The following is a 25,025-nucleotide window of genomic DNA, read 5'->3' as shown; positions in this document are numbered from 1 at the left end:
GCCTGGAATGCCCTTCCTCTTCATATCTGATAATTACTCTCTCCACATTCAAAGACTTATTGAAGGCACATCTTTTCCAAGAGCCTTCCCTTCCTCTTTTCCCATTCCCTTGTGCATCGCTCTGATTTGCTCCCTTCATTTACCCTTCCCTCAGCTCCACAGCACTCATGTACATAGCCATAATTTACTTATATTACTACCTGTCTCTTCTTCTAGACTGTGAGCTCATCGTGGCCAGGGAATGCGTCTACCAACTCGGTTATATTGTACTCTCCCAGACCCTTTGTACAGTGCTCTGCACACAGTAAGCGCTCAATAAATATGACTGAACGAATGAATGCTATTATATGGAACTCAGGGACCAAAGCAAAAACTGCCAAATAGGTAGAACTGGGCCTTGGAAATTATTTTGTTAAAGAGGAACAATTAAAACCAATGTACACAAAAAACTTGACCTGATCCAAAAAAGGGCAAGGAGAAAACAATGGAACTTAAAATAGGGAGGTGAAGACCCCTCTGCAGTTAGCCAAAAACAAGATCCAACAGCAGGCCTGTCAGAACTCGTCTCTCAAAGCCCAAACTGCCCATTTCTGACGACTCCACAACTCTGTGGGGGTTGAGCGAGGGATATCCTGGGGCCAAGACGCCTCTGTCAGCGGAAACTTCCCTCATTACTGTCCTAGGGTCCCACTTTACCGATACTGAAAGCCTTCCCTTGCCTACGCAAGCCACAGGACTCCAACGTCATCACAGGTCAAGACGAAGGGAGGAGAGAATGATGGGGGAGTCCTTTGGCCTCCTCCCCCAAACTGCCCTGTGTAGCAGGAGCTAGACGCATCACTGTGGGCAACGCTGGGGAAGGAAGGAAGGGACGAAGCCCAGACTCCAGGCTAGGTGGAACAGCTCACCCAAGGGAACACCAGAGATGAACTGTCCCGCCCCTCCCAAAAGGCCCACAAAGGAAAGGTGGTCCAGAGGCCTTAAGGGCATAGACCTCACTTGCCTGCTGGGCACAAGATCACCAAAGAATACATGAAATAATAAATATAATTATAAATATAATAAATGAATAGTATCGCAATGCTCCCACTTCTGTGTAAATCCATCTCCACACTGTGAAGGTCAAATGCAGCCTTAGCACTCATCTATAAATGTGTCTGTTTATTTTTGACCTCCATCTTACAAATATTTTTATGGCAATCTCCCTTGTTAAAGTGGAAGCGCCTTGAGGGTAGAGAACAAGTTACTTGGTTAATCCGTATATTAATAGTGCACTTCACTAAGTGGGGTTCAAAATAAATGGAATAATTACTAATCTTAAATACTGGGGTATAAACAAAACTAGCAAAATAGACACAGTCCTTGTTACACACAGGTCTCACAATCCTTCTTATCCCCATTTTACAGATGAAGAAACTGAAGCACAAAGAGATTAAGTGACAAGTCCAGGGCCACACAGTAGACCTGTGGCCAAGCTACGATTAGAGAAGCCAGGCTTCCTGACTCCAACTTCAATGATCTTTCCACTAGGCCATGTTGGCTCCATTAAATCCTCATCAAGACACAACTCTCTTCCTCCCACAATTATTTTTTTTTACCATTTCTAGTCTAAAATGTTATTCTCTTTTAGTTTTGTATGTATTTACCCAGGATTCTAGCTATTTATTCAGGTGTTTATTACATGTTTCTCTTAACCACATGCACTATTCTCAAGTATCATTTCTTTGTTTGGTTTAGGCCACTCGAAAAAACACTTGAACTTTTAAAAGCTCTGCTGGTTTCTCTTCAATAAGGAAAACAACAGTTCAGTTATTTCTTCATCCTCTTTATAAACTTCCACCCACCAAGGATCGGTAATATTGTCTGCATTAGAAAAAAGGAATCCTACTTCATTTGAAATCAGCAGCAAATGGTGCTGACCTGAATTTCTCTTCCAAAGAGAATACAAAGGCTCCCATATACTGCACTCTTCCCAAACCAAGCTGACCCTGAATCCAAGACAACCCTGTACCACTTAAATCTTATGCTTCAGATGAAATAATTAATCTTTCTAATTATCTTTCCCCTCATCACTGTGTTTGTCATATGGACCCTGTCTTCATAAAGAGAAACAGACTTTGCTACCTCACAGGATTGTTATTTTCATGTGATAGCATTTATCTCGGTACTTTTTCTCTAGTCTGCCTAATATTCTTGGCATTTTTGACTAAAACAACAAAGAAAAACCAAGCGATGCTTCCCAGATCCACTCTTTCTGGTGACCTTCTTTCTGTGCATGGCAGAAGGGTTCAACCAAACGTACCCATGGACTGGATCTGATCAGGGAAGGAGACTGAGATAGTAATGCTCAAGCTTCCCCCTGACATGAGGGAACTATACTAAGGCCCAGGACTAGCAGTCTGAAGAGGTTTGCCTCCACTTACCTCCCTATGTGTGCACCTCTACCCTTCCAGAAAAAGCACCCATAACAGGGGTCAGGGGGTGGGATAGAAGGCTGAGCCCCCTTTAGACTCTAAGCTCATTGTGGGCAAGGAATCTGTCTTTATATTGCTGTACTGCACTCTCCGAAGTGCTTAATACAGTGTTCTGCACACAGTAAGCATTCAATAAATACAATTAACTGACTGACTGTGTGGCATAGCCACACTGGATCTCACAACCAAGCTTCTGGGCTGCAGCCCAAAACTCCTTGCAGTCTCCTCCAGCCTTTCAAATGTCCTTTCGGGTTAAAAAAATGTTACCCACCAACAAATTTATTGGCATTTATTTACCTTTTCCTATACATAAACACAAGACCCCAAGTCACAGGCAAAACGTAGCTGCTACAACTCAGAAGAACTGCACGTGTGTGCGGCAGTATGGGTGTTTATGTGTGTGTGTGTGTGTGTGTGTGTGTGTGTGTGTGTGTGCACATGCACGCACACTTGTGTAATCCAGGCAGTGCCATTTGAAGCAGCAGGCTTTCATTATTCTAGATGCATTTCAGTGCACAGACTGCATTACTAGGTCTCGCTAATATATGCATGGTATGCTAGAATCTCTTTTTGTGACCACATTCATGGACTTGTTCTTTGGTCTCTCTGTCAAAGGAGACATACATCACCCAAAGAACCTGCTTGATTTGGTCCTTAAAATCAGGACTATGATTGACATGACAGGAATCCAGATCTAACTGCATTTCTGAGGGAAACAAGGACCTGGGGCTGAAAGCTGAGCACTCTGCTGACTCTGGTGGAAGGGGACGGACAGAAAGATCGGCAACCCTGACGAACGCGTACCCAAGAGCAGGACGCTGCTTTCTTGGGATTCTATACTCTGTAGGGAATCCTCACTATCATTAACGATGATACTAGGCACATTCACATATTAAATCAAGAAAAGACAGATTCTGCTGATTGTTGATCAAAGCCCTTCTGAAATCTCACCTCCTTCAGGACACCTTCTCCAGCTGATTTTCTTTGCCCCAGGTCATATCCTCCCAATGAACAGCTTAGCATTTTTGTACTCAGTCAACTGTACATATTGTTTTATATATGCTACTACTTAAGCACTTATTAATTCACTAATCCATCATTTAATTTTCTACTTCCTCTAAATTGCAAATGAGTTTGTGTGGATCCCACCCATATGACTGTAAGCCTCTTGAGAGCAGAGACTCTACCTGTGTTAAACTCTTCCAGATGCTTGGTACAGTGCTCTAAACACAGATGATGTCAAAATAATTGATGGCCAAAAGGGTAAAATGCAATCATTCCAATTCCATAAGCATTACACCAAAATTGATAACGAAATTCTCTAGCATAACATGTTAAAGGTAAGGGGAACACATTCCCTGCTTCAAAGCCAATTAACCACAGCTCTCTTCATCTTCAAAGCACTTCTGAAATGACATCTCCTCCATGAAGCCTTCTTAAATTAATTCTGCATCTCCCAACTTTATATCCCCTTTTCTGCCACTTCAACCCATAGGCACAACCTAAATACTCGATAATAATAATAATAATGATGGTATTTGTTAAGCGCTTACTATGTGCAAAGCACTGTTCTAAGCGCTGGGGGGATACAAGGTGATCAATTTGTACCACGTGGGGCTCACAGTCTTCATCCCCATTTTACAGATGAGGGAACTGAGGCACAGAGAAGTTAAGTGACTTGCCCAAAGTCACACAGCTGACAATTGGCGGAGCCGGGATTTGAACCCATGACCTCTGACTCCAAAGCCCGTGCTCGTTCCACTGAGCCACGCTGCTTCTCAATACACACTCAATACACAATCCCACCCTACTCCTGTAGCACCTAAATAAGTTCATTTGTAATTTATTTTGATATCTGCTAACCCCCAAAATCTTAGGACACTGCTCTGCATAAAGTAAACACTCAATAAATACTGACTGTCAGATGTCTGCCTTTAACACTAGATTATAAACTACTAATTCTACCCTACCTTTCCAAGTGCTTAGTTCGGTGCTCTGCACACAGTAGGAGCTCAATAAATACTCTTTATAGGATGACTGATTTATATCAAATACTAGTAGACATGTAAATTAATCTTCAGTAATCAATTTCAAGTTAATGTTTGGTGAGCAATAATTAATGTAATAATTAATATTGATAATTCGAAGACATGCATAAAAAGTTTCCACATAACCATTTTGCTTTGAAACAAAGATAGATTTGGGATTGTTGCTTACAGAGAGTGAAGCCCGCACACTGTCCCAGCCACTAATTCTTTCTCGCCCACAATTAACGCTATTAACCACATAGGTATAAATGTATCCTGATATTCCTGAAAAATGCAATCCTAATCCCAGATGTGCCTCAGTAGGGGCTGCCAACTTGTTCTCTCTCACTACCCTCCATAGTAGTGGACAGAGATGCTCTTACTATTGCATTATACACCTGAAGTGGATCTTTTTCCAAAGAAATCCTTAATTTTTTTTCATTTCTCTTGAAAATATAACATATAATTCTAACCCGTTCCAAAAAAGAAGGAGTTACCCACAAGAACAAAAGTAAAGGGTTACTACTCAGAATTAAATAATAACAACAACAAATAACAAGATATCTGTTAAGCAATTTGTGCCGAGCATTGTTCTAAGTGCTGGGGTGGATAGACGTTCATCAAAATTGGACACAATCCCTGTCTCACATGGGGCTCACAGTTTAAGTAGGAGGGAGGATAGGCAGATGAGGTAACTGAAGTACAAAGAAGTTAAGTGACTTGCCCAAGATCACACAGCAAGCAATTGAAAGAGGTGGGATTGGAACCCAGGTCCTCTGACACTGCTCTGCACACATTAATGGCTTAATAAATATGACTGAATGAACGCCTCCCAGGCAGGAGTTCACTGCTTCTCAAGTCCACATTCACAAATTGATCCTTCTTAGGTTTGGTAACTTGCGGTGTCACTGTACTGAGGACCCTGCCTGGAATACTGTAGCAAGTGCATTAAAGGACATTCTCAGTGCTTTGCATTGTCAAGTGGTTGAATGAGAGCTATAAAGCCCGGGGTGGGGGGAAACGGATGCTGAAATTAAGATTAACATTCAAGAAGCCTAGCTGTTTTATGGAATTTGAAAATACAATAGATAAAAGTCGGGTTTCCAAGATGGCAGGAAAACCCAAGGAGGCAGTTCTCCACCAAAAGAAAAGTAAATGTCATGATGGGAAGCCGACAGGGCCCACCTCTCAGCTGGTAGTTAGAACGGGTCCAAGAGGAACTGTTAAACGCCAGGAAGGCAAGTTTTAAAGGGTGTATGGTTAAATCAGGAGAGGCCACGTGGGGTGGGGGTGATGTGACCGCCCTTTATTCAGAGCCTGTGAAGACGGGTGCTTTGGACTGGAAAGGCCATCTATAATGGAGTGGCGATTGTTCCAGTGAGAGGACATGAAAGCCTAGGAGAACAAAGGGCACCCTCCCTCAGAGTAAGAGCGACACACAGAGCCAAGACAATCCCCAAAGCTCTTCTATAAAACTTGCCTTTTGCCAGGAACAGTCAGCTTGTTTCTAAATCTGTCTGCAAACACCCCCGTTCCCACACCCATAAAGAAGAAAGATGATGAAGGGGTACGTGTCACTCGAACCTCAGGGGATTTTGCTGGCAATGCCAGCACCCTTTGGGTGTCAAGGTCCTCAACCTAGCATTATTCCCCAACTACTTTGCTACTGATTATGCCGTCTACAGAAATTAAATGGCTTTCAGCACCAAAACACATATAACGTTCTTTTTGACTTCTGAATTTTCCTTTATAAACAAAAATCAATATACTGTAAAAGTTTCTTGCAAACTCAAAGCACCTAGTATGTCATCGCCCTGAAACGGAATTAATAAAGGCAGAATCCAGTCTTACCCTAGTGTGGGTCCGAATGTGCATCTTCAACCCATCGTTTTTGCTGAAAGCTTTGTCACAGTAAGGGCACTGGTAGGGGCGCTCGCCTGCAAATAAAAGATGTATAAATATCAGCCAGTGTAGCTTAGAGAAAGAAGGAAAGAAATGCTTCTCAGCTCAAAATTTCTTCTGGCCAAAAAGAAACCCTACTTGTTGGAAAGCAAAACGGGAAAAGCAAAGCAAGAAGCCAGGACGATGTGCAGAGGGATGAACTCCAAAGAAATTGTGGATGGCATTCACTATCAAACCGGAGCACTATTGAGAAAACCAAACTACTGCTTTCTAACCCCTAAGACAGCCAGCCCCGGGCTGTTTGGGGATTTATTGCCCTGTTGAGAGCTGCTCTGGAACCAGGCTTTTAGGGATTTTATTAGTCATCCAAACTTCAACAATGATAATCAAGAGGAAAAGAAAGTGATATCCCAATCAGCCCAATATTCTGCACATTAGCCAGCCTAGGAAACAGGCTGTGAAGGAGACGGTTGATAGCTGAAATGAGTTACAAGGATAGCCATGGATTTCATTTATCTGTGCTCACCCACAGTTAACTGCATTAACCACACAGATATAAACGTATCCTGATGCTCCTGAAAAATGCAATCCCAACTGTGACACTAAGTGCAGGTCTTTTCCTGCTTATCCTGTTTCTTATAATAGTAACTTAATTATCAGACCGTGGCTCTTCTTCAGATAGAATGATGTTTAATCACTTCCCATGTGTTTGTGGAGTCCTACTTGTTGGCGATTAGTAATCCGATTCTTCTCTTAACCAAATGATGCTCTTGGAACTTTTACAGTAGAGCTAAACTGATCAGGTTTGTAGGTAATTCTCCAGATAGAAACTATTTTCAGAGGTGAATTTCAGACGCTAGGAGCAAAATGGCTTAATAGATAAGGACCTAAAGGATACAATCTTAAAGTGACATGGATTCAGAATGGTCTAGGTTCTTCTTTCTGGCTCCAGGAAGGTGGACAAATCTATTCTTTTTCCAAGAACCCCAGAATGGAGAGTCCCCATTAGTCCTTGGTGGCCTATTTCAATGTCTAATCGGATACCCACAGACTCCAAGATCTAAAGTCGTGCACTGACCCATATGATCTGGGTTCAATTGTTGGTTTGAAATTTGAAAATAATTATTCAGTTTCTGACTTCATATTAGGTATCGAGCTTGACTTTCTCTTTTTCTGTTAATAATAATAATAATGATGATGGTATTTGTTAAGTGCTTACTATGTGCCAAGCACTGTTCTAAGTGCTTGGAAAGAAACAAGGTTATCAGAGTCAAACAGTACCAGGTGTGGTCTAATAATAACTTGAATGCTCCTCCCTCATCCTCATGGCTAGAGAAAGAGGAGTTGATGGGTATTCTGGTGGGGGTGAGATGGGCCAGAAGGAGAGGAGACAAAATGCTTCTCTTCCATGCAGCAGGCCCCAGTAGACTGACTGCGGACTTCTGTCTTGCCAAGTTTGACATAAAACTTCAGGTGTAAAAATGAGGACCTCAGGAATGTGCATATCTACCACACTGTGTTTTCTCTGTGCATTGCACTGTCATGACCTAAAGCACATCAACAGCAACTGGTGATCTTTGATCCTCTGGAGCTCCCTGAATTACAGGGAAATACTCCATCCATCCAAACAGCACTGATCACTCACTCCGATGCCCCAAAGTGATAACACAAGGAGCAGGCAAGTCTGATTCTTTCTACGGCTTCTCTAACACGCTTTGATTTTCTTGTTGTGTGAATTCTGAATCGTGTATCATTAAGTGGGCTGCAATTTGCAGACAGGCATGTCAAATTTGAAATTAGGGATTGGGATAAGAAGATTAACCTAACGTTAACCTTTCAACCATTTTACTATTGCTTAATGACAGAATTGAGTGTATCAGGTCTGCCAGTTAAAACAACAAAATGCCATGGAATAACACACACACGCACTACATACTTACACATGACCATCAGGGTTACCTTGATTTACACACCGTCTAGCCTAGAAGACCAAAATCCAGATGGGATTTACAGGAAATATCTTTTTTCTTCTTCCTTTTTTAACTACGCTTTTTAGAAATAGAGGAATTTTCAATTAGATCTTTTCCAACTCAAGTCATTTTAAATAGTGCTTACTTATTGCCAAGCAGGTTAAAGCTCTCTGATGGTTTTAAATGAACCTTCGCAGCACCATGGATGCCTAGGAGCAGATCCCTGCTCTGAACATAAAGGAAACCTGGCCTAGGAAACTAGAAGGAGTCATCCAAAATCCCACGAAGGAGTTCGTGGTAAAGGCCGTACACTTGCTCTTGCTCTAGACGCGACTCCATCAGGCACTGTGCTCATCGCCTTAGCCTAGTGGATAGAGCAGGCCTGGAATCAAAAGGATCTGGGTTCTAATCCTGCCTCCACCATTTGTCTGCTGTGTGACCTTGGGCAAATCACTTCCCTGTGCCTCAGTTCCCTCAGTTATAAAATGGGGATTAAGACTGTGAGCCCAATGTGGGATAGGGACTGTGTCCAAAATGATTAGCTTTTATCTACCCCAGTGCTTAGAACAGTGCTTGACGCATAGTAAGCGCTTAACAAATACCATCATTGTTGCTTACTACCAACTTCATTCATTGGCCAAATGTTACAAAGGTTAGCACTAGAAAACACTCACCAAAGTGGACACCTCACCTTTCTGGCCTCTCTATGAAAACAATTTCTAGAATCAGGATTTCCATTTTATAGGTACAGACCTTAAGAAAGCAGTTCATGTGTAATCAATCTGCACCCACCAGAGTTTTATCCCTGTCCAGATAAATTGCCTTGAAGTATGGATATATGCCTTGAGGAAAATGAAAGAGAGATATTAATAATGATGGTATTTATTAAGCACTTACTATGTGCAAAGCACTGTTCTAAGTGCTGGGGAGGTTACAAGGTGATCAGGTTGTCCCACGGGCGGCTCACAGTCTTAATCCCCATTTTACAGATGAGGTAACTGAGGCACATAGAAGTTAAGTGACTTGCCCTAAGTCACACAGCTGACAACTGGTAGAGCCGGGATTTGAACCCATGACCTCTGACTCCAAAGCCCGTGCTCCTTCCACTGAGCCACTCTGCTAACCGAGGATAGTTTTAAACCCAGGATACCTGCTCTGAAATCAGAATATGATCTCTTAAATTATCCAGCCCAGCTCTGAGGAACTTCACAAACACTCAGCCAGGGATCCTGTCCTAACACCCTGTGTTTTGAATTTTTATAATGCTCTATCAAAAATGCCTGTACCTTCCAAAAGTCCTAAAAATGAAACATCACTATACTACAGGAACACTACTTGAAATACCGTCATCTCAGAAGGAAGATGCTGCATAAGGACAAAGATCTAAGGAAACTTAACGTTTTCCAAAATGAATCCAACTTTTTTTTTTACTGAGGGAAATGGCTCCAGATTATTCATGCCCTCTTTCAACATATATATTTGCCGTCTTAAGGGCATCTTTAAACGATCTGGAAGGGAAAGCCAGGTTAAGAAAACAGCTCCAGTGAATTGGAGACAACCTTCCTCCCATGGGGGTACTGAAGGGTGGGGAGAATGGACCATCTGGATCACATATGCAGCACCCCTACCAAGCTGCCCAAAGCACCATCCAACCACAGGGTTGCCTTGAGACCTTTCCTAGACAGAGATAAAGTGATGTGATGACAACAGCTCATAGCAAGCTGGGATGGGAAGAAAGATTAAAGGATAAAAATGAATCGAGCCGAGGTATCGGTTTAGACCCCCTCAGTTAGGAAACACGCTTGGTGGAGGCTTTCTGAAGGTAATAGAAGGGTGTGGTGTCAGATATTCTCCCACAGCAACATTTTAATGAGAACTTTTGAAAAGGAAAGGTTAGCCCACATTTCCAAGACCACAGCACTCCTAATAACTAACATTTCTTCGGGGATTCTACAAATAACTCCTCAATTTCCACATAGGGTAAAATGCATGACTAATGACTACTGCTAAATACTGGGGAAAATGGCACTGCACCTGAATGGGGAGACAGGATTTTCATTTCCCAGCCTTGAGTTATCATACATTTTCTGTCAACATCCACCCAGCACTTACCCCTCCATGGGTGCCAAGCAGGAACTGTATAAGCGATGGATACTAGATAACCCAAAAATGAGTTATGGCAGATATTTCATTTCGTTTTGACTCTATGGCTGGTAGAATAAATTCTTACTGTGGCATTCACTTGATGAGAAGTTTGGAAAATGGAATGGAGCCATTAAGATCAATTAACTCTAGAATTAAATGAAGTCGAACAGGTATTGTTCCTGGCCTAGTTGGTTGGGGCAGTGGGCGTAGGTGGAAGGACAGAAGTAGTTCACTAATTAGGATGGAGTTTTAAAACCCAATATTTTCATATATCATTCTTGAAAATTCATTTTGGAAGATTAAGTTGAAGATAGAAATTCAGCAGCTGCATCGTGTTTTCTCAACTATTTTTTTGTTTTCCTTCACAAATATGCTTTAAAGCTCATTAACTAGGATTGGCACAAGCTGTAATGATTCTTGGAAGGACACTCAAGCAGAAACAGGAGAAAATTTGAGTGGGTAAGCATTTTCACTTATTCTCCAGAAGTTCACACAGAATTGGCTTTAAAAGCAGAATTACAAAATTATATTCTATTTCTTTTCCCCTTAAGTCAACAGTGTTCAAAACATCAAGTGAAAAGAAGAAATTGGGGTATTTTTTGTTAAAACCAAACTGTGAGATGGTTTACCTGGCTTGCCTAAGGTCCCAGAGCAGCAGGGTTTTAGCCAGAAGTGGTGAATTTCTACCCTAACAAATTTAATGATCTTGAAGTGTTTCATATAGTCTGATAACTTTTCAGAATTGACCTGTGGAAAACCTTATCTAACAAGATTTTAATTTTTTTTTTCAGAGAGTCTCCAATTACCCAACAGGGCGCTGAAATACTAAACAAATGATTGGAAATGATTCAAGCTTGTTTGTTGGAACCTTTTTCTGAATGTACCCCTTTAACCTTACCGAACCTCTCATTGCTTTACATAACCCCGGGGTGATTTATGTGGGTACATCCAAAGTCACTGCACCTAAAGAAGTCATTTCCACTTAGGCAAGCCATCCAGTTTAAGAGCCTTGCTTTATCATCTAGAAGAAGGAGACAAGAGCCTGGCAGCTGCTGCTTGAGACTTTACAGATATACTGTACTTCTGAAGGCTTAAATTGGCTTAACTAGTGCCTGAAGATAAGGTGGAGGATGATGCATAAGCTGAAAGATGTAGGAATGCAGACTCCTTAACTTTTCACCCTTAGGAAACTCTACCTCCTACTCCATTGTATTTCAGGATGCTTTCTTACACAGCTGTGGAAATGAGAAGCTCTACTTAAAAGCCCTACAAAAGCACTGTGAGATTATTGATCTGGATGTACCTGAGGTAAACTTAACATGTAACTACCAGGAAATACTTTCAGCTACCCTGCATTCATCGGTGGCCCCCAGCCTTTTGGAAAATAAAAAAGGTTCCACTCAAGATTTGAAAATGGGGACTTTCACAGGGAGGAAAGCTTGACTTTGAGGTTAACATAAAGAGTTTGTTTCTTACAGGTGATGAATTTAAAAAATGCATGTGCCATGACAGTGAGGGAAAACTCTTCTGAATCGGGCTTGGGGCTCAGAGTGAGGGACTAGCAGGTAACAATAATCACGGATGGTAGTGGGCTCTGCCCATTTTAACTGGGCCTTTTCAGAGCTGTGAATGAAAACCATTTTCCCAACAGGGATTTAGCCGAGAAGTCACATTGTTACATGTAGCTCAGCACAGCGGTACTCATTTGTCTCTCTTCCTAATTGCTGTCCAGTGCTGCAGAGCTCCCTCCAGTCGAAGCAAACGCCAGCCCAACCACAACCTTTTACACCAATAAGGGTGCTGACTGTATTTAGCAAACTAGCATTTCTGTACGGAGCCAATTTACCCCAAAAATCTTCCAATCCAACTCCACTAATGCTATGCAGCAAGGACAACTATTTCCCCTCTCAAATCCAACCTCTCGCAGGAAAACCAAACCCTCCAGATGGAGATATTTTCATCAACTCTGTTGCAACCAGCGAGGCTGAGCAGAGACAGCAGCAGTCTATGAGTCAAGAGACCAGGGTTCTGGCTCCAATTCAGTCCCTGGCTTCCTGTGGGATGTCAAGCAAGTCACTCTTACCTTCCTGAATCTCTCAGTTCCCTGATCTGTAAAATGGGGATAACACCTGTACCTCCCTACCTCACCAGGCAGTTGTGAGGATAATTATAATGAATAACAATTGTGGTATTTTTTAACTGCTTAATGTGCCACACTAATTGCTGGGTATATACAAGATCAAGGACCACATGGGGCTCAGAGTCTGGGGAAAACAGACATTGAATCCCTAGTTTGCAGATGAGAGAACTGAGGCACAAGCAAGTATAGTGAGTTGCCCAACATCACACAGCTGATAAGTGGTGGAGATGCAATTAGAACTCAAGTCATCCGAGTCCCCAGGCCCATGTTCTTCCCAACAGGGCACACTGCTTCTCTAGGACAACATGGCTAAGAGGAAAGAGACTAGGACAGGGACCAGGAGACCCAGATTCTAGACCCGAATCTGCCATTTGCCTATTGTGTGACCTTGGGCAAGTCGCTTAACTCCTCTGGCCCTCAGTTTCCTCATCTGTAAACTGGGGACTAAAAAAACCTCGCTCTCCCTCCCTCAGACTTTAAGTCCCATGTCCAACCTGATTATCATGTATCTTCCCCTGCACTTAGCAAGGTGCTTGGCATAGTACATAATAAACACCACCATTATTATTATTGATTATTATTGATGTGAAAATTCTTTAGATAAAAAGTGCTTCACAAATACAAGGTATTAGTCATTCATGCTCCAATTTGGGGGAAAACTGAGTTCATAACACCGGTGCTAATCAAAGCTTTCCTTCAACTGCCTAGGTGATGTCCAGAGTAACCTACAAGACCATTTCTTAAATGACCCTGTTTAAGGGAGGTCGGGCTGGGTGCTGTGCAAAGTTTAAAATATGTTGTACTGCAAATGCCCAATGAACATTTGGCACTGACCATCTCTAACAACAGAACACCCCGGAGGTGGTCGTGTCAAAGGGCCTTCCCTACTAGACAAAAAACATCTTCTCTAAATACTTTCTAGTGGGATCATAAAGTTCCTTAGTGGAAAGCAGGCACAAACATTTGGGCCAATGCCCAGCCACTACTAAACTTGGGACCAGGAGAGCAACCTTCAGCCACTGGCTGAAGTGCCTGGCTTGGTCAAAGACTGATGACGATGATAATGATAATGACAGATCTTTGAGTGACTCCACCTGTACCACCTGCTGTTCTGTATTTTTAAAAACACTGAGCAAGTGTTCCAGAAGGGAAGGAGACACCCTGATTGAACTTCACAAAAGACACATCACAAAGGGGGGGAAAAACAAGTTAATGAAAGGAAAACAGTAGCAAAAAACAAGTATCGTGCATCAAATCACGAAATGCCTTAAGGCCAAAGGCGGCACTTATTGTCCAGTCAATTATGAAACCAGCAAAACAATTAAATATTTTATGGAAGACAGTGATTTATTACCACATTTAAATGACAGTACACACAAAGGCTGGTGTTAGAGAACCAGTGAGAAAACGTGCACACAAACAACAGCCGGGATCTGTTAGCACTGAAAGCTGGTTGGAACTGTAGGCAAGTAATTAACCTTGTGGCCTACAGCTTTAAAAACCCCAAAAGCAGTGCCTAGAATTTCTTTCACAATTTATGAACAACCAATGGAATTCATGTCACAGTCAGTGGATTCTTTTGCTGAATTAACCCTGGCTCCCACTGAACCCAAGAAGCTATAAACCAACAGGATACAGCAGAGGAGAATGTGCTACAGTGTTTCAGCTGACCCATGGAGTGCTGTCTCTATCATTCTAGAGTTGAAAACCCAGATGATAAATTATGGAGTTGCATGCCAGGCTGAGACCTAAACATTCACCTTCTCAGACACACACACACACACACACACACACACACACACACACACACACACACACACACAAAATCTCTCTCTCTCCTCACCCCAAACCAGCTCTCTTTTGGCAAGAGTGTTATATACTTTGAGGCTTCATTTACACTTGCCTACTAAAGTTTATCAAAGCAGGTTGGGGTGAAAAGGAAAGATTTCAAGGGAACATGTATATAAACAGAAGTATAAAGGTGTGAATCAGGCATTAAATAATTACCGGTAAGCTTTATAGCAGGGTGACTTTTGCTAAGAACATTTCTCTAGGCAACTCTACTTCACATGTGATGGACGATAATGAATCTGCAAGTTAAATTCTGTGCCTCACTGAGATGATAAGCTGTAGACTTTCCCGATTCCATTTCTTGTTCAGTTGTTCTGGATCAGATACATGTCACCAAGAAAACCCCACCATACCTAATTTCTGAAAGATTCCTCGTACTTTTAAACTTTAGACCATCACCCCATGGCTCAATACGATGGGAGTCCAAATGGAAGAAGTAGAGAAATACAAAGCAGGAGGATGGATTTCACTCACCCATGGCCTGTTCACACACTTGGCTACCTGAGAATTTTCAGGTGGGCATAGGTGGAAGGGGCATTACCTAATCCCTATTCTCCTCATATCCCTCCTATTCCTGAACTGCAAGTGGGAGAGGCGATGCAGGCTGGGCATTTCCTCTTCCTCACTCTGTTGCTGGGACCCTATGGATTTGAAGTGAACAGCACGGACGCCTCGCCAACCAACCGGCCACTCAAGACTTCCTGGGTTTAGGAGAGCCCCTGCTCTCCAGCCCAGACTGAGCCCCCTCCTTTCCCTCCCCTCCTCATCCCCCCCGGCCTTACCTCCTTCCCCTCCCCACAGCACCTGTATATATGTTTGTACGCATTTATAACTCTATTTATTTTACTTGTACATATTTACTCTATTTATTTTATTTTGTTAATATGTTTTGCTTTGTTGTCTGTCTTCCCCTTCTAGACTGTGAGCCCGCTGTTGGATAGGGACCGTCTCTATATGTTGCGAACTTGTACTTCCCCAGCGCTTAGTACAGTGCTCTGCACACAGTAAGCACTCAGTAAATACGATTGAGTGAATGATTGAATGAAAGAAACTGCTAGGATGCCCTAAGGGAGCACAACAGCCCAAAACGCAGTGGCAGAAAGTCTAAGTTGCTCCATTTCCCTAGGGCAACTTGGAAAGTGGCTCTGAGCAATTGGAAAAGTGGTTATCATCTTAATATCAATCAATCAATGGTATTTACTGAATACTTACAGTGTGCAGAGTACTGAACTAACCACTTGAGTATAACAGAGTAGAATTGGTAGACACCATCCCTGCTCATAAGCCCAGTTGTTGGTCTAGTGGAAAAAGCATGGCTTTGGGAATCAACAGTCACGTGTTCTAGACCTGGTTCTGCTTCAGGAGGGGAAGGGAGCCGTGCGCGGCGGGGCCTGCCATCAGTGATGAAGTTTTCTGACTAAAGAAATTCTTAATGGAAGAACTGCCCTGAGCTTCCAAGTCCAGTGCAGAGACACGGAACTCACTATTCGCAGCATGATTAATGGTATGGAAGACTCTCTCAGGGTCAGTTTATCTCTGACTTAAATGTGGAACATCTGTTGTGAACCAATGAAGACTGATTTTGTCCTAAATATTGTCCTGAAAAGGGCTGGGTTTAATCCTACACAGCTATGGCTCTCTTTCAAGAGACTGAAAGATTCCAATTCAGCAGTGACCTCTTTAGTATACCTATAATCTTGAAAGGATTAACATGCTTTAAGTCATCTGGGGAAAAGCGTAGTTGTTTTCAAGACTTCTTGATACCCTGATCCTCCCAAGCCACTAATCAAGAAGAGTGACCCCTCTCCTAATTGCTGATGACCAGGCTGGACCATCTACTGCACCATGCTGTAGGATAACAGCATCACTTCTTTCACCCCATCGAGCTAAACTGCGGAATCAGATAACACCATTTGCCTGCTCATAGAAGCTCTTGGTTTCTTTCATTCTCCCCAGGTTACACCCTCCAAATTATTCTCAACACTTGTGCACCACCTCAGCACTGTACTCACAACATCCTGTTGCACTTTGTACATATCGATTTAGGAGCTACTATTTAAACACTTCTTCCACCTACCTGTGAATTATTATGTCTCTGGCTCCCACATTAGACTGTAAACTTCATGTGGGCAGGGATTATGTCTACTACAGGTACTATACTTGCTGGTTTGGGATGGGATGTAACCTGGAGCCTAAAGGCATTTCTGATAAGGAGAGTGAATTTCCAACTCGGGGGAAGCCTTGAAATGAAATTGATCAAAGGGCAGGATAAGAAGATAGCTCTAGGAAAGAAGAATAATTTCTTATCAATCAGGGGAGTCCAAAGTTTTTGTCATTCCATCCACTTCAGAATGAACTGTGAAATCAGCACAGCAGGACAAACTGTAATGTAACTGAGAATCAAGCAACTGCTGGACTAATCGGTTTAATATGGGAGTCGGATGGTCGGCTATGTATATGTTATGTATATTTTATATGTTGCCAACTTGTACTTCCCAAGCGCTTAGTACAATGCTCTGCACACAGTAAGCACTCAATAAATACGATTACAAATCAATAAATACAATTACAATAAGTTTTGGGGAAACATTCTAATCGAAGTCTACTGAAGTAAGGTTGGATAGGTTTAAAGAGGGAAAATAAAATACAAAATGAGTGCCAGAGTCATCTCATCTGAAACATTAAAATAATACTCAAATATCCTCTACCCTTGAAGAACTTGCCTTTTTTCATCACATTTGTTTAGTACTACTATGTGCCAGGCATTGTACTGAATGCTACGGAAGATACAAGATAATCAGGCTGGACACATTAATCCACATTTTACAGATGAGGTAACTGAGGCAAAGAGAAGTTAAGTGACTTGCCAAAGGTCACACAGTAGATAAGTGGAGGTGGAGTTGGGATAAGAACCCAGATCCTTCTGATTCCCAGACTCTATCCACTAGGCTGCACTACTTTTATATCTTGCAAAGCATCATTAAGTGCTATACATGTACCTGTGTGGCTGCGGATGTGAACTCGTAGTGTTCCGTTGCTTGCAAACTTCTGCCCACAATATGGGCATATTTTCTCCTTTTCTCCCGTGTGTGTCTTCAGAGAAATAGAAAAAAAAAAGGGAAGGATTAATGACATTTGGCAAGACTGACTCACCAAACTGGATCTTATAATGGTAATTTTCTCTTGCCCCAGAATTTCCTCCTTTCATTAGCATGATCTAACATCAGAAAAAGATTCTAAATAATGAATCATGGATGTCCTAATGGTCCAGGAAATTTGGAAAGTTTCACTGTTATTCAGTTGAAAAGAACTGGACAGGCTATTTGCTTAGCTCATCATATTACAATCCAGCCACAAAAGATTTGGCACCTAAACATCAGATTCATCTTAATATGCCACCAGAACACTCACAACAAAAATAGAAAAGAGAAAAACGGTGCTTATATGTTCGGCCAAGTAGTAGTTCCATAAGCATGTTTTTTCAATTTCTTAAATAATGCCCCTCTCTCCTAGGGGTAAAATTAACTCCAATAAAAGCATCCCTCGCCTACAATCATGCATTCACTCTTTCTGATTTAGCCCAGCTTCTTTTACAGCAGAAGAAAGAAATAACTTGATTAGGACTTTTTTCTTCTTCTCTCCTTTAGGGAACTAAACCTGAAATTGGGGCTCAGAAAGGTCACACAGGGATATAGAGATAAGGGAATAAGGAGAAAAGGACGATGGGAGAAGTAAATTTTCACTTTAGCCTCCCAAATAAATCCTACAGCATCATTTTCTCTGTTCCTCTAGCAATGACCTTATAATAATAATGGCATATGTTAAGCACTTACTATGTGCCAAGCACTATTCTAAGCATTTAGGTAGATACAAGGTAATTCAGATTGTCCCAAGTGGGGCTCACAGTCTTCATCCCCATTTTACAGATGAGGGAACTGAGGCACAGAGAAGTTAAGTGACTTGCCCAAAGTCACACAGCTGACAAGTGGCAGAGCCGGGATTAGAACCCACGACCTCTGACTCCCAAGCCTGGGCTCTTTCCACTGAGCCATGCTGTTTCTCCTTATGCACTTATGCACCTGTACTTTTAAGCACTTAAGGGTAACCCCCATCCTAGCCCCACAGCAGTTTTGTACATATCCTTATACTCTCCCCTTTTCCCTGTCTATAATTTATTTTAATGCTTGTCTTCCTCTCTAAACTCCTTGTAGGCAGTGATCATGTCTACCAGCTGTATTATACTGTACACTCTCCAGCATTTAGTAACATCCATAAGCATTCAATAAATACCATTGTTCTGACTGATTGGTTCCCAAAGTAATGGAGGATGGTGACTGTCCAGGGGTGATTTGTCCGGGCCCCTTTAGAAACAGGAGAAACCAATTTCAAATTTGGGATTTGAAAAAAGTTACTGTGTGCTTTTAAACAATTGAATGCTTACTGTGTACAGAGGGCTGTCCTAAGTGCTTGGGGAAGTACAGTACAAATGAGTTGGCAGACACAATCCCTGTCCCTAAGAGACAAATTCTCAGCCTAGAGGGAAAGACAGACATTAAAATAAATTATAGAAAGGGAAAACAGCAGAGTATAAGGATATGTACATAAGTACAGCTGGGTTTGAGGCAGGGTGAGTATCAAAGTGCTTAAGGGATTCATTCATTCAATCGTATTTATTGAGCGCTTACTGTGTGCAGAGCACTGTACTAAGCCCTTGGGAAGTACAACTTGGCAACATATAGATACGGTCCCTACCCAACAACAGGCTCACAGTCTAGAAGCAGTGTTGCTCAGTGGAAAGAGCATGGGCTTTGGAGTCAGAGGACATGGGTTCGAATCCCGGCTCTGCTATATGTCTGCTGTGTGACCTTGGACAAATCATTTAACTTCTCGGAGCTTCAGTTACCTCGTCTGTAAAATGGGGATTAAGACTGTGAGCCCCACATGGGACTATCTGATCACCTTGTATCCCCCCCCAGTGCTTAGAACAGTGCTTTGCACATCGTAAGTGCTTAACAAATGCCATTATTATCATTTATTATTAGAAGGGGGAGATAGACAAAAAAGACAACAAACAAGTAGACAGGTGTCAATACCAACAGAATAAATACAATTATAGCTATATACGCTTCATTAATAAAATAGAGTAATAAATATGTACAAAGATACACAAGTGCTGTGGGGAAGGGAAGGGGGAAGGGTTGGGGGGTGGGGAGGAGGAGGAGGAGGAAAGGAAAAGGAAGGGGCTCAGTCTGGGAAGGTCTCCTGGAGAAGGTGGGCTATCAGTAGGGCTTTGAAGGGAGGAAGAGAGCTAGTTTGGCAGATGTGTGGAGGGAGGAGAACAGGGGGTGGAGATGTAGATATGGGATGCAAACCGTACACAGTCAACGCAGTGAGGAAGGCGAATATTACAGTGGGAAAATGAGGGATTAGTCAGGGAAGGCCTCAGGAGGAGATGTGAGCTTAGTATGGCTTTGAAGGTGGAGAGAGTGGTGGTCCGTCAGATACTAAGGGGGAGGAAGTTCTGGGCCAGAGGGAGGAAGTGACCAAGGGGTCAGCAGCAAGACAAATAAGACTGAGGTACAATGAGAACTGTGAGTAGTAACCACTCAGACAGAGCTGGAAATTACAAATGATCAAAGGCACTTCCAAGCCTGATTGTGTGATTAACTGAAGGCATGTATCCTATTTTATGCCAATTTCAAGAAATAACAAAAAATGATAATATGAGGAGAGAGCCTGGTTAACTTGTTTTTTAAAAAACCTAAAGTAAATTCTCTGTTTTCTATTTCCGTATTTCATTTCCGTAAGGAAATGAAATACTTAAGACTGTACTCTGGAGCATTTAGTTTCTGGATGAGTTCCAAGTATACCAGGGATCAAATAAACCTCCTATTAGATATTAATTAATAATGATAAGTGCAGAATTTTCTAACTTTTTACTTTTGACCAAGCACTGTACTAAGTGATGGAGTAGAAATAAGATAAAGTCAAACACAGTCTCTGTCCCACATGGGACTCACTGACACAGAGTAGGCTTCTAGTTGGGACATCTTCTAACTTTAATATTTTTTAACTTTCAATATGAGCCCGTTGTTGGGTAGGGATTGTCTCTATTTGTTGCCAAATTGTACTTTCCAAACATTTAGTACAGTGCTCTACACACAGTAAGTGCTCAATAAATATGACTGAATGAATGAATATACCTATTCCACATGTGCTATAAGAAGAAATTATGTTAAGAGTAGCCTGCACTGTATTTATCCGCATAGTTGAATGAAAAAGTTAAACTATTTTAGCAAATTGGAATGTGATTGATGGGAAATCAAATGACCTTCCTTTCCAAAATCATTCCCAGCCTAAGGTCAAGTCCATGTTAGCAAAATAATGTTCGTGTTAATCCAAGTAAAAATAAAGCCACAGACCCCATCACCCAGACTGATGATTTCTTTCCCTGAATATATTAATGGATGATTAACTTTGTTTGACAACCATTCTGAAAAAATGTGAACTTTAAATAAATTCAGAAACTCCACTCTCCTGAAAGTAACGGGTCAAATTTGCAATTACTAACACCCAGTGAAACTGTAAGAATAAAGTCATCATTCATGTTTGCAAAACATAATCCTGTTTCTTTATTCCCCAAAACTTTCAGCAAGAATGGTCAGCCCAGTGAATCCCACGTTTTAGAGTTATGAGTTGGCGCTCAAGATGGAGTCTCGATTCCCACTGTTAAAATTCAACAAGCTCTATCAATGTCACCTCTCCACAACAGAAGGCTCTTCACCTTCCCCTTCCATTTATGTCAACTGTACTTTAGTAGCAGCTTTCCACTCATGGTATTTCTAACGAAGGGCAAAACTACCCCAATCCTAAAAAGTTTGTATAATCGCTGAGTTGGTAAAATTTTAAAAGTTGCTCTTCTTGGAAGTGTCATGGAACCTGCCAACTGAAGATTAGGTATCAGATTACAAATACGGAACTAAGGCAGAAGGCTGAACTAGAAAAAGTCAGGCTTTAAAAGCTTCCATTTTGGGCCCAAACTAGGCAGGGATTTAATTTGACAAAAAAAAAAAAAAAAAAATCAATTGCTACCTGGCTATGCATTCTTCCTTCCAGAGTAACAACCCTAACGCACACAGTATACATTTAAAGTTATACGTAGAGTAAATCGTGTACCACTTCAAAATAGTCTGGGCCTGTTCACTTTACATCCCCTGACACCAAGGAAAGAAATGCAAAAGAAATCCATCTTGATTAGGATTCTGTTGTTTAGAAATTCTATCTGTTCACTGCAGCAACCCTGGAGTCCTACAGATCTACCAACTCATTCTGAACAAAATAACAAAAACATCTCCAGTACCTCCTGTGGCAATCTATTACTGCTTACAGGGGCTCCTCACGTAAACCTACGCACATGTAATCCTGTGGATTACAATCAATCAATCAATCGTATTTATTGGGCGCTTACTGTGTGCACAGCACTGTACTAAGCGGTTGGGAAGTACAAGTTGGCAACATATAGAGACAGTCCCTACCCAACAGTGGGCTCACAGTCTAAAAGAAAGCAAACTGACAGGAAAGCAAACTGGTTTTCACCATGTTTCTTATCACAGGGATCACAGAAATACCAATTGCTCAGGCTGATTCATGCTCAGAACTGTGGGGCAGAGATGCTCACATCACCTTACCACGCGTGACTCGGTGGAAAGAGTCCAGGCTTTGGAGTCAGAGGTCGCGGATTCAAATCCCGGCTCCGCCAACTGTCAGCTGTGTGACTTTGGGCAAGTCACTTCACTTCACTGTGCCTCAGTTACCTCATTTGTAAAATGGGATTAAGACTGAGAGCCCCCTTTGGGGCAAACTGATCACTTTGTAACCTCCCCGGCGCTTAGAACAGTGCTTTGCACATAGTAAGCGCTTAATAAACGTTATTATTATTATTATTTACCTGTCAAGTTTATTGGGTTATAAACAAATTCTAGGACACTTGTAATAATAAAAGGATTATGGGCACACGCTATGTTCAATCCCTAATTAAGTAAAAATTCTCGACTAATTTCATTTTTAACTTATTGGATTACAACTAATTTCAACAACTTCTCCCTAAAAATGTTCCTTCTAAAGGCTTTCCCATCAGTGAAGCTCCTGGAGACATGACTTTGCTTTCACCTTTCCACATTTCTTAGGCCCTATTAATACTCCAGTGTTGTTTGGCACGTGCTGTTGTCTGTCTCCCCTTTCTAGACCGTGAGCCCGTTGATGGGTAGGGACCGTCTCTATATGTTGCCAACTTGTACTTCCCAAGCACTTAGTGCAGTGCTCTGCACGCAGTAAGCGCTCAATAAGTAGGATTGAATGAATGAATGAAAAGTACAAAGGTGAATGTATATTCTATTCAATTTTAGTGACAACATAACTACAACGACCCAATTGTTTTTATGAAAGAATAAAACAACGGATAGTATACCCATTACATCTATGCATATCGATGTAATAATAATTATAGTATTTTTAAGCACTTACTATGTGCCAAGTACTGTACTACGCATGGAGGCAGATATAAATTAACCAGGTTGGACACAGTCCCTGTTTCATATGGGGCTCACAGTCTGAGTAGAGGGAGAACAGGCATTTAATCCCCATTTTACAGATGAGGAAACTGAGGTATAGAGAAGTTAAGTGATTTGCCCAAGGTCACAGAGAAAGTGAGTGGTGGAGCTGGGATTCGAATGAATGTCCTTTGCCACTCAGGCATGGGCTCTTTCCACTAGGCCATGCTGCTTCTCTAAAGTGGGAGAGTTCTCTGCATATATCTAGTCTGTGTGTATGGCTCAAGCTGAAATAACTTTAAATATCCTAGTCTGTGGTTCAGCTCTACAAAATTCCTTCCTAGGTGCTATATTCACCCACTAATATAATTGACCAGAGCAGATTCACCAGGTGGTGACTCAATTCAGTTCATCTGATAACTACAATTTGGGAAGTGGAAACCGATGCAGCTAACAACAACTGCTAAGGGAAAAACATGTTCAAGCAGGCATCTCTTGTGGGTTCTAGACCTTTCCAAAAATCTCCCAGATTAAACACAGTTTTTTACAAGAAAGTAATTTTTTCTAAAACAGATATTATTACAGGCTATTTTAAATGTACCCTTCTCTAGTGGAAAACTCAACTTACAAATGTTTGGGACAGATGATCTAATCTAATGATGTACTTACAGATGACCAACTCCTGAGTTTGCATTAGAAATGTAAGCATTACGTTTAGCGGGAATGCACTCCGAAATAATAATGAGGAAAACGTGGGAAGCATTGAAAAAATAATAGTAATAAAAGGCAAAGTCGCCGGATGCAAACAAAACTGCAAGTCTTCACACAATTACTGGGCATGGTGCATTAATGCAGGGATCACTTTGAATATATTTGCACTGGAAGGAGTTCCAATAGACATCTGTGCCACAGCATAAACGATCTCATCACACTCATAAGGTCTCACTAGAATTGCTACCACGTTTTCTTCCGGCAACAAATCAATCATTATGTGAAATGGTTCACCTTGTTTTGGTTTGAGGCTGAGACTCCTTTGCAAAAGCTTCCCATTTGCTGCCAACGTAATCCATAAATCTGAGATTATTTACTTTGGTTTGCCCGTCATGCCTCATTTCCTCCTCCTCACCTACCTAATCATCCCTGTAAGAAGCTCCTGGGGGTGATCCACATTTGTAGGCATCTATAGAGTCGGAGGAGGGGGTAGAGATAACGGAGGAGGGGTATATCAATCAATCAATCAATCGTATACAGGTGACGTCCAGGGAGTGGGTAAGAACCACAAGGCCAAGGACTCTATAGGCTCCGAAACCAATCCTGGCCAAGAATCAACAAACAGTTCTAGTTTGGGGCCTTGCTCTAACCTATTCACTTTTACTGATGCTGACCCTCAAAAACACAGCTGCAAAACACAGTGAGTGGCCACTCTGCTTGCTCCTAGCCTGCAGGAAAGGTGTGAAAGAGTAAGTATGATATGAGGGAAAGGTATTAGGCAGCTCTAAGGATGAGTCAAGGAATTGGAACTTAAAGAGGGATCAATCTGTACTTACTTTCTTATGACTTTTAAGCACGGAAGGTGTCACAAATGCTTTGTCACACAAATCGCATTTGTACTTCTTATGTCCATCGTGGACCACCTGGATGTGGACGTTTAAGGTGTCCTTCCTTTTGAAGGTGGCATCGCAATGGTCACACTTGAAAGTCCGTTCACCTTGTAAACAGAAAATCCAAATGTGAAGGCATCTAGCAGCAAAAGACTTACTACCTGCTCAGTCTGAAGGACTAAGGAAGTCTTTGAAGGACTTCCCTTAATTCAGAAGTCATTCTACACTGACTACATTTTCTAAATGTCCAATGGAGCTTAACCGGTTAGATTTGCAACCCGCAGAGACAAACCGCAACCCAATAATGAGACACTTGAGGAATGTTACGTTGCAATCTGTGACTCTTTGAAGTTAGCAAGTGAGACA

At 41.8% G+C, this 25,025-nt stretch overlaps 1 protein-coding gene across 3 annotated transcripts in view; it reads right to left on the bottom strand.

Annotated features, from left to right (window-relative positions):
- PRDM5 (PR/SET domain 5) overlaps positions 1 to 25,025 on the bottom strand; it is a 144,582-nt gene that overhangs the window by 38,093 nt on the left and 81,464 nt on the right. For all 3 annotated transcript variants that reach the window (XR_005456519.1, XM_038769297.1, XM_038769298.1), the window contains exons 13-15: positions 24,606 to 24,766; positions 17,509 to 17,602; positions 6,353 to 6,438 (exon numbers count right to left, since the gene is read on the bottom strand). Coding sequence is in view for 2 of the 3 variants with exons in the window: in XM_038769297.1 (XP_038625225.1) it covers positions 6,353 to 6,438; positions 17,509 to 17,602; positions 24,606 to 24,766 (341 nt within the window). In the remaining variant the exon portion in view is untranslated. The remainder of the gene's footprint in view (positions 1 to 6,352; positions 6,439 to 17,508; positions 17,603 to 24,605; positions 24,767 to 25,025) is intronic.

The sequence above is a fragment of the Tachyglossus aculeatus genome, chromosome X5 (genome assembly GCF_015852505.1).
Source record: "Tachyglossus aculeatus isolate mTacAcu1 chromosome X5, mTacAcu1.pri, whole genome shotgun sequence".
Classification (NCBI taxonomy): domain Eukaryota; kingdom Metazoa; phylum Chordata; class Mammalia; order Monotremata; family Tachyglossidae; genus Tachyglossus; species Tachyglossus aculeatus.
Note: the sequence above shows the minus strand (reverse complement) of the source record. Positions and strands in the feature narration are given on the sequence as shown.